This window comes from Cloeon dipterum, chromosome 3 (genome assembly GCF_949628265.1).
Source record: "Cloeon dipterum chromosome 3, ieCloDipt1.1, whole genome shotgun sequence".
Taxonomy (NCBI): domain Eukaryota; kingdom Metazoa; phylum Arthropoda; class Insecta; order Ephemeroptera; family Baetidae; genus Cloeon; species Cloeon dipterum.
In genome coordinates, this window is record NC_088788.1 from 10060909 (window position 1) to 10071289 (window position 10381).

Sequence of the window (10381 nt, forward strand, 5' to 3'; positions counted from 1 at the left end):
AGTGCCATAAAAAGCCCAGAAAGGTCGACAAGACAATGGAGACGAATCATAGGGAGGCTTTAAAGCGAGAAGTAGACTGATCATTTTACTTAATTTTTATACTTTAATTTATATTGTTAAAATCTTAAACAGAAACGTTATTTTTCCAAAGATTTAAATCAAATTATATTTTTCAAAAGCACACGCCTCTTGTTAATATTCGTTCATCGTTTACATCTTTGAAATCATCATGGATTCATCGTCTCTTCTTATAGCTAGAACCTTTTGAAGAAGCTGGGTAACAAAGGAATCCCGCTTGTATTTTATTATATGCGAGTGAAAAATAAATAAATCTGAAAATTAAAATGAGCACAAATTTGTTTTAAATATTTAGGGCCAATGGATGATGCATTGCTAATTTTTCATATATTTTAATTGCTTATAATTAGTACAGACCGGGGAAAAAAGGAAAAGAAACTTTAAAATTTGCGTTAACAGGGAAAATTGATATTATCTATTTAATTAATAAATATTAAAATTAATGAAAAAGTTTAATAAAATCATACTTAATGATTACCCAGCGAGGTTGTTATTGGCAGCAATAACTACAAAAATACGAAATTAAATTCTTTGCAGCCTGAAGCACCCGGTGTAGACTGGACAGGTCTTTATTCTCCTTATTGTTAATATAGGAAAAATCGTTTGTTCAAAAACCCAGACATCTCGATTTAAGATTTTAGTTGGCCAGCTTCTAAAAAAGTCCATAAATTGTTCTGATAATACTTTTGATTGATACGTATTTCACTTATAATTACAGGGCGATTTGAATTAAAGTTTCATTCCTGATTATCATTAATTTCAATTAATCTGTGCGGAATTATTTTTTGCTTCTCACAATTAACGTTGTGATAAACGTAAAAAAGAACTCACTAGATAAAAATCGTAAAAAAATGTAGCAATTATTTGACCCTGTCAAAGAATTGAAACCGTGTTGAATCCCTGTAAGCGGTTTGGTTCATAAAATTTCTTGACAGCCTCCTTTTGTTGATTTTGGGGCTGTACGCGACGATTGCATCGCACTGCATAAGTACACGAGAACAAGAGTAAGCGTCACTCTTAATTGAACCAAGGCATTAAAAAGGAATAGAAAAAAATATATCCCACTTTTAGCAATTAATTAATAAATTGTTGCGACAGCAAAGGAATATAAATGAGGCAACACGCCTGTCGTAAGAGGTTATGAAATATAATTATGGGTTAAAAAGGAAATTACAATCTAATTACTGTAGGTTAAAAATGGTCAAATTATTTAAGATTAATGTACAGTTTGAAATGAGAATTATTAAAAATATCGATTGTTTCATGCAAATGCGACTGATAGAAAACAAAACTTAATCAAAAATGCATAATGCAATTTTCTAAATAATAAATATTTAATATTTTATCAACAAATATAATTTTCAAGATTTTTTTACCTCGAAATTTTTGGTTTTAGACGATTTCAAGTATGGTTCAAACAGCATTAAATTGCATCATTCCTGCTCATTTGATGGTTCCGCTCTGATTTGAAGCGTAGAAAAAAATAGTCGATCGTCTAAAATTCACAGCCCGCCTACTTAAAAATTTTATGGTGTGCGGGACTTATTTTTAATAAATAATTCTGTATTGAAACTGTTGCCCTTGTACTTGTAAATACTTACTCATCAATACATAATTCATTAAAAAAACTTCAATTTGAAATTGAGTGGTGTATTTATTTCGAAATGGATAATATGTACCATAAGATAATTAAACATTAAGAATAATTATGTGTTATGCAGGTTGCATGCAAGTGATGCAGGTCACAAACCGAGCGATAAAAAGCACTCTAGGAGCAGATAATATAAATTCTCCGCTAGACACTGGACAGCAGCTCCCTCTATAGGCTCTGAAGTAGTATTATATCGCTCGTACGCGCGCTCTGGTTTATTTTATGTGCAACTCTCCCACCGCCAGTAAGCCCGGCTAGCTCAGTCGGTAGAGCATGAGACTCTTAATCTCAGGGTCGTGGGTTCGAGCCCCACGTTGGGCGCACTTTTTGCTTCTCTGATTAAATCGATTTGCAGTTTAACAATGCAAAATAATTCTTTAACTTAAAATCGAGCAATCTTTTTAAAATTGATACGGGCTATTTATTTAAATTTAATATATAGTTTCATTTTATTTCATATTACGATAGCACAGCACTTCAGGACAATCATGTAAATTACAAATTGGAATGACAATGTGCAGCACATAAATATTGCTGCATAATTAGAGGTGTATGTTTGGTTTACACAATGATTATTTGGAACATTTACCTAAGTACAAAATTGTAAACCACTTCGCGATGAATTTTAATAATTTTAAACAGTGAAAGGCACTAATCTCATATTCAGGTTATGGGGTCTTGAATTTGGTCATCAATACAGCCTTTAGAGAGTCTAGCCACTTTACTCTCCACTTGTTTCAAAAAATATTGAGATACCTGTGTATGTTCCATATCTAAAATTCAATTTGTAACGGTTTTCTGTTTCACTAGGGGCCAATTTGAAGGGATTTTCGTACACAAAACTGCAATACACTTCCTATTATGTAAATATCAAGCGCAGCGCAAGAGAAATTTTCGTTCAGACATGGCAGCAGATGGGGAACCATTAATATACAAATTATTGTTTTTGTTTCAGAAGAGTGGGGATTCCCCAGCAGTTGTGGTGCTTTTAGGCAGTGGAGGGGGAGCAAACAAGCGAAAGAACACGCTTTCGTCGTTCGTCCCCCTCCACTCACAGCGAAAGAGGAATACAAACACATTCCCCGCTTTTCTCGCTGCTGCAGCCTGATTGGCTACCTCCTAAACAAAAGCATGCGTAGCCAGACACAAATCTTATTCTCGAATGCGCTTGCCTTGGTCAATATAAATGAATATTATATTAAATCCAATATAGTTTACCGATATGTGGAAAAAATACACAATAAAATGCATAATAACAATGCTAACAAAACTTTTTAGCAAAATTAGGAGAAAAATATAATAATTATAGATGGTTAAGATTACCAGCTATAATAAAAACTCTGCAGAAAAAAATTAAAACTATAGCTTCAATCACCTGTAGCACAGAAGTAAATGATTCCTGATTTTTTGTTGCAGCAGGTTTGCATCCCATTGAAAAAATGTTGATCAAGCCTGGCTCAGCCGAAGTAAGCACCGCAGTTGGAGCATCGACGGTTCTTCAAGGCAAGGCAACACAGGATTCCGAAGGGGAAAAACAAGATTGCGAGTAGAATGCCCAAGCACGTGAAGTCGTCCTCCAGAAATCCGACCTGATAAGAAAAAAATCCTTGTTTAATATTGATATTTGTGTTTGCTAAAATAAAATAATTCTATTTACAAATTATTAACAAGCTTAAAAATACAAAATCAAAACTACTGGCAGTGGGGGGAATCCTTTTTTGTAATTAGGTGGAAAATTACACTGAAAAAATTAGAAAACACTTGAGATCATCAATTTGGCCCAATTTAGATTCTATTAGCATTTTAGGAAGGCTTATATAATGTTATAAAAAGGATTGACAAATAATGTATCATAATATGTAGTTAAAGTTTTTAAGCATTAAAAAGAGACTTTCTTTCTAGTAATTTAATTTTACGTGTCAACACAACAGGAAAACGTTAACTTAAATCATAATGCTTAATACTCTGCAAACTGGACAAGCACCGACGATAATGATTTCCTGCGGCTGAACGGTAATGGCTGTCGCACCATAAGTGGGGCAGTAAGCCCCCTGCAGGGGGGCAGTGGGCCCGACATAAGGCTGGTAACCGGGTGGCGGACACGCACCTTCTGTAAATTATCAAAATTGTTTACAATGGTTGCTCGAAGGTCAACTTTTTTAAGCTTCTTACGCTGCGAAGGGACGTAAGCCGAGTACGGCGGAGGCTTCTCGTTGTTAGGAACTTCGGACATGATGTCACTCTGGGTAACGAATAGTCGATTTCGTTTTCAGCGCCTGCCAACAATTATTTCGTTAAATTCGAAGACAATTTCACCCAAACGGGTTGCGATAAGAGACGCAAGCAGGCTGAATTCACATGACCAGAGCCTGCAATGTTTTGATTACGTCATTCCCCCACACAACACATTCGACCAAAGGCGGGAAATTTTTGAACGCCTCAAACACGAAGAACGCATGCCACCACCGAATTTACGGATTCGTAATTTAATTTACTATGAGATCGACCGTTGCCAGTTGCCAGCCAAGATTCTCAAAAGAATCATAATAGAGCTATGAAATTTAATTCTTGGAGTGAGGTTTTGGTCAAGAATGTCAAGAAAATTTGTAATATATTACAGATAAGAATTTTTAATAAATTTAAAAATATGATTTTATGTAACTGAAACTAACAATGATGCTAAAAAAATCATTCATTCTTTTATGAAAAACTTTGATGTGAATAAAATCTCTTAATTTTCAAACTTTCACTTTCTACTCTCTTTTCTGGTTTGATCAAAGCGGTCTAGAAACCTGTTCTTACTCTTGGCTCACTTCTTTACAAATTTTTATCTTTTGACTACTTTTTTTCCGTGGTCTAGATGCAGTTTTAATTTCTTTAATTCAAAATGACAATTTTATAAACTTGAAAATCTCAAAAAAGTTCATCATACTTCCCAAAATGAACCGTTAAGTGAAACACACTACACGTGTTTCCCTTCTCTCCTACGTCGGAATTTTTTATTATTTCCTCACTGATTTTCTGGTTGTGCTGGCAAAATATAATAATTTAGGGTTTTCTTTCATTCTTTAATAATCAGGTATGATTATAAAAAATAAAATATGAAAGTATTTAAATCCCAATCTAATGCAAAAAATTGAAGTGGTGATTTTATTTTCCAGCTAAATGAACAAGGTATATAATGAAGAACACTGTCCTTAACTGTGACTGTATGAGATCATCGAGTTCTTACGTAATTTCCTAACTCTTCATAATTATTGCAGGGAAAATTTAAAAATAACTGAATCAGAATTTTGTTGCAAAAGATATATTGAAGTTTTGAGTTTTCTAATAATGTTTTAACTAGAAAACTAAACAAAATTCGCGTTGGAAATAAAAATCATTAACAGGATGTGGAAAGTGGAAACCCCGGAAAAGCACGGGAAACTCGCACGCGTTTCTCTTACGATTAGCAAGCTACGTTTTACGTGTGCATGCTATATTAAATCTGTGACTGGGGAGCAAGGAAGAGAGGCGGGCGAAGGAAGGGGGATCGGTTGACGTCATTCATTGTATCGCTCCGAGCAGCAGCAGCAGCACAGTCAAGCAGGCCAGGCAGAAGTGGAAGTGGGGGAGCGACGAGTTGTTGAAAACAAACCCCGCAGGTCGCAGCCGATATTTCGGGCCGAAAATGGACTCTTTGAAGGAACAGGTGATGATCAACCAATTCGTGCTGGCCGCCGGATGCGCCCGCGACCAGGCCAAGCAGCTGCTGCAGTCGGCACACTGGCAGTTTGAGGTAAATTCGCCAATTAGTAAACAAACGTGCAAGTGCAGAACGAAAATGGCTGCTGCTTGTTTGTGTGTGTGCGCGAGAGAGAGAGAGCGAGAGAGGGTCACACACACATGCACACGCACGCACGGATGCTGCGGCTCGAGCCGCGGTCTGAGCCCGGACGAGCGAGGCGACCCCCGGCCCACGGCCCCCGGACCCGAAAGCAGCCTCCGTGACGTCACGCTTGTTTTGCTATTGACCTTTCCGCGAGGTTATTTACAAACAATGCATGCGGGCCGCCGTGTGCTGCTGCATTTATTTATGGAATTTTGCTGCTCCTTTTCCTCCCCTCCAGCTGCGGGCTTGTTTTTTATTCATCTTGCCAGATTTTGCGGCTGGAAATGGGGCTTTCCCGACAACACGCAAGACGTTTGATTTAAATAAAGGGTTTGTTTTCGAGTCTGGCTGCGAGTCATGCGCACCCCGGCCAGACAATGAGGGTTCTTTGGCGTGAATCGATACTACACTCGAGCACGAGACGACGGATTTTCCCTCTGCGTCTTTTCGTGTTATGTATTATTTCCGTGCGTTGTGTGCCGTGTGTTTAAAACTGCACAAAAAGCCCAACAAGTCTCCCACGGCCCGATTTTCCTGCTCTCGCGCGGGGAAAACAACGCGAGCGTATTGATTGCTCTCCGCTCCGCAGCACGTGGGTGTGCTTGTGCTGTGCACAAGACACGACGAACAAAAATCGCACCTCTCACGTTATCTCTATTTCGTAACCATTTTTGCAGTTATATTTTACAGGCCGTGCTTCGAAATAAAGATTTTGTAACGGACTTTGCGTCGAATTTTCTAGATATGATAAAATGCAACGGTGAAATTGTTCGTCCCTAACCCTAATGCAATTATAATGAATTAACAATCGAGAAAAATTCTGCGTCTCATTCAGAGTCATGCGTGATTTGTTATCAAACAAACAGTGACGTCACGCAGGCACTCGGTGATTGCAAAGAATGCGAGCAAAATTACACATTTTTAACATTTACCCCAACATTCACAGCATTTCTACCTTTGGGAATATTCCAAGCCAGCGTCGGCAGAGCAAGCAAGACAAAAATAAGCCTTATCAGCACCGAATTTGAGAACTTGTTTTCTTGAAAAGACACGGAAAAGTTTTTTAAAGGTGCTGCTAAGCCCGAAGGTTGATGACGCAAATAAAAGCCACTCTCGCAAAATTACGTCACCATTTTTGTTTATTCGAGTCTATAAATACGGTAAATTTACTCGAGGTTTCTAGAAATATGAAACCATCGGGGGGTTTTTAGTGTTGTATCAATAGATTGTTCAAATTACCCTCTATTGTGATGTCTGTTTCAAATGATTTTAAAATCGCCTGTCAAAACTGTCGAAAAGGGTCCATAGTAAATTACTATTTCGTGTCAGAATGTAATAGGGCTGTCAATGTCAGCGTCCCGAAGATCCCCGGTAATTTTATTACCTGGTCCCGGAATTTTTAGGCTGAAATTTTTGGTTAAAATATGGGCTAATAGGGGTGGAACACCCTTTCCACGTCCGTTGTTGGCGATTTTACCAAGTCAGCAGCCCTAGGGTGTTATAACCGAACAGCAAAAAGTCAGAACGGATTTCTGATTGGCTGCTGTCCATGGCTGTTTGGCGCTGCTGTCGTTTCCCCACTCCTTTTACGGCGCTCAATGACCAATCAGACTGCCGCATTTTGATTGGAATTAATTTCAAATTTTATAATGTTTCTTCGGACTGAAATAAATCACGTGAAAATGTTAACTCCAAAATATAGTTTTTTTTTTATCAAAGTATTAGCCAAAAAAAGTTTGATAATTTCAGTGAAAAACCGAATTATTTCGTAAAGAATTACTTTTTTAAAAAAATACGGCAAAAGTATTAAATGAATTTTTCGTGTGTTTGCAGACGGCGCTGAGTATTTTCTTCCAAGAAGCGGCGATCCCGAGCTGTCATCCGCAAAACAGCCACCACTTCGGCCAGGTATGCGTCTCATATTTGGGCACTCGGTCGCGGCTTTTCGGCCGGCTCAACAGCTGCCGGCCGAGGTTGTTAGCGAGGTGAAAGAAACCCTAGTACAGCGCCGAGTGTCTGATTTCAGGTGTGCACGCCGTGCAACACGCCAGCCACTCCGCCCAATTTCCCAGACGCGCTGCTGGCCTTCTCCAAATTGTCCGCCGCAGACAAAATGTCCAATTCTCCGAACACAGGTGACTGCTAGTCGTCTGTTAATTTTTAATAGGAAATCTGGGACTCATGCAAGTTTTCTTTTACTAATTGGCTGTGGTCAACGCTTTATTAAAGCCTACTTAAAATTATTAGTATAATAACTGCGGTGTTTTATATTTCTTAATAAATCAGAGCGATGATTGAATAGTTGAACCTTTGACGTAAAACTTTTCAGGAGAAAATGAATGTGAAACTTGTCGCGCTGTTGCCTTGCATTAATTATGTAGGCAGACTAATCAAATTAATTAGTTTGAGCCTGGTGGCTTTCTTTATCTTGCCAGAGGACGTCTCTCTGTCTTTAAACCTGGAGAAATTCCAATGCTATTTTTATCGGCTTGTGCTTTAGGACGCCATGTTGGATTAGATCGATTTTGGTTCAGCTTTTATGCTTGCTTTGACATGATGAAATGGTCTTAAAGGCATTGGGCTCTGAAATCTACTGATGATTGACCAATCTGATCCAGTGCTTGCGTCTGAAGTTGATTTAATTTGATTTTCCATTCAAAAGCTAAGCATAACAAACAGTTGTTCTTGCTTCATGATGTGAGACTGGTTTTTTTAATTAGCTACAAGAATCCAAATAAACTACGTTTCTTCCAGTCCATTGCTACATTTCAAGTAGATAAAGACGGTCAATTAAAGCACCGATGAGTGTTGACCAATTAAGTAATTTGTTTATTCTACATTTTAAAATAGTTAACGTTAGTAGAGTTGTCATCCTGTTTTTTCCTTCCCATGTTTTTAATTAATCCTAATCAACATTGTAGACGGGGAGGGTTTTCATAAATGTATTTATTGATGCTTAAATTGAACGCCACAAGAACGCCGGCAACCAATCAAAGAAGGAAGCGGCTCTCTGATTGGATGTAGCGTTGACTTAAGATCCAGACAGCAGCGCCACAGTGAAAGCCAGCAGAAGCGAGTCAAACGACAAGTAGTCTAGTTGCTGGCTGAACTGCCTTGTTGCTTGCGCTGGCTGCCGCTGTGTCGCTAGCTACTATCTAGAACGGGCGCCAATCAGAGAACCGTTCCCTTCTCTGATTGGTCGCCGGCGTTCTTGTGGCATCTTTTGCATGGTTCAGACCAAAAAACCGTCAAAGTAACGGATTTTTACACGTGAGCCGAATTTTCGACCTTTGAAAATCTATTTACACTGTCAAAAATAAAATTCAAGGGCTAAATTTAATTGTCTGCCAAATCCCAGGTCTGATCCTGGTAGTGCCATATTGGGATGTTTCCTTCGACTTTTGGCTTCAAGGTTTGGGTGTTAAAAAATACTAGATCCTTTGGCACATTTTTTGATGCGCGTGAAACCGAAATGTTCGGTGTCCAAACAGCCGAAATCGGCCTACGAAGAGGGGGCGTAACCAAGGGAATACAATATGTTGGCGCGGACATGCCGCTCATAGGGGGCGTGGTGCGCCACCATATTGTATTCCTCGGTTACTCCCCGGACAAAGGAAACATCCCTATTGAATAAACCAAACGATTCCTTTGAAATATTTTTGGTACAGTGAAATCGTGCAATCTAACTGAATATCGGTTTCAGGGTTCTTCTCGACGTCCCCAAACCAGACGACGTTGGTGAGTCAGCAGGCTGGCGGCGCCGGCGGCCAGCACCACCACTTCAGTCAGCCGGTGCAGGTGCAGCCGCAGCAGGCGCAGCAGCCGACGACAACGACGACGCACCACCACCTTCATCAGTCGACGCAGCAGCACCCGTTCGGCAGATAAGTCGGCCGCCGATGCCCGCCACCGTGCTGTTGTTGCCGACGCCGTCGCCAACGCGCGGCCAGGGGAGCGACTGACGAGACGAGCGGAGGGGAAACGGAGCAAACTCACTCAACACTCACTTTTCCGCGCGCTCGGAGGGCCTAGTCAGGTGGGCCGAGTCTCCTCCGGGCCGGGCGTCCTCGGCCATCCACCCTCCCCTCGCACGTGCCCCTGCCGCCGCCGGATCCTCTTTTACCCCCACGAGGGAACACGACCCCCCAGCACCTTCTCCTCCTCCTCCTCCTCCCCTCTTTACGTTGGTAACGAAGCGTAGAGCCTAGTGATGACTTTAGTTTCTGGTGCCGCCGCTGCCGCCACTGTCGGACTTGGTTTTTTCGTAGGTTTTGCTCACACCGAGAGAGTGAATGAATAAATACCTGAACGAGAACACTCTGTTGTTACACGAAGATATATACCTAACGCTATGTATATGTGTAAAACGTAATAATAATTCATCCTTCGGAGCGAGTGAACGATTTTTACTATCTTGGCCTAACGAGGATGCAATGCAAACAAATATGACGCTTCACAAGAGAGTTGTTCTGGTGTGCATGCTAGGTACATATGGGTGTTTACAATCTATCATAATTAACTCAATTCATTACTAAAAAGCAGACACACACACAACTACATGTAAATACATGTGTATTTTAAATCCAAATGTGATAATATCGTTTAGAGTTGCGAATATATAGCTATAAAAAATAAAATGATTCACACTCTATCATCATGTATGATTGATTGAACAATAAATGCATGGTACTGTACAATATCTCGATTCTTTTAATTCACCGTGATTACTTCCTTATACATACTTGAAAACTTGTTGCCATTGAGAGGAAATCGTAGCAAAA

The 10381-nt window shown here is 39.7% G+C and overlaps 3 protein-coding genes and 1 non-coding gene across 4 annotated transcripts in view; 2 read left to right on the plus strand and 2 right to left on the minus strand.

The window, feature by feature from the left end:
• The window catches only part of RpL18 (ribosomal protein L18), a 112745-nt gene that overhangs the window by 18126 nt on the left and 84238 nt on the right, over positions 1–10381 (minus strand). The gene's annotated exons all lie outside the window — the stretch shown is intronic.
• TRNAK-CUU (transfer RNA lysine (anticodon CUU)) lies at positions 1978–2050 on the plus strand. The gene has a single exon. It is a non-coding gene; the product is annotated as a tRNA-Lys (tRNA).
• Positions 2150–4121, minus strand: LOC135940471 (membrane protein BRI3). Its single transcript, XM_065485370.1, has 3 exons — positions 3902–4121; positions 3694–3839; positions 2150–3318 (listed from the first exon to the last, which is right to left on the minus strand). Exons 1-3 carry the CDS (start codon positions 3960–3962, stop codon positions 3187–3189), a joined length of 339 nt encoding a protein of 112 aa, XP_065341442.1. The 5' UTR covers positions 3963–4121; the 3' UTR covers positions 2150–3186.
• LOC135939807 (UBA-like domain-containing protein 2) lies at positions 5304–10299 on the plus strand. Its single transcript, XM_065484378.1, has 4 exons — positions 5304–5507; positions 7434–7508; positions 7627–7735; positions 9304–10299. The coding sequence occupies exons 1-4, from the start codon at positions 5400–5402 to the stop codon at positions 9486–9488; spliced, it is 477 nt and encodes a 158-aa protein (XP_065340450.1). The 5' UTR covers positions 5304–5399; the 3' UTR covers positions 9489–10299.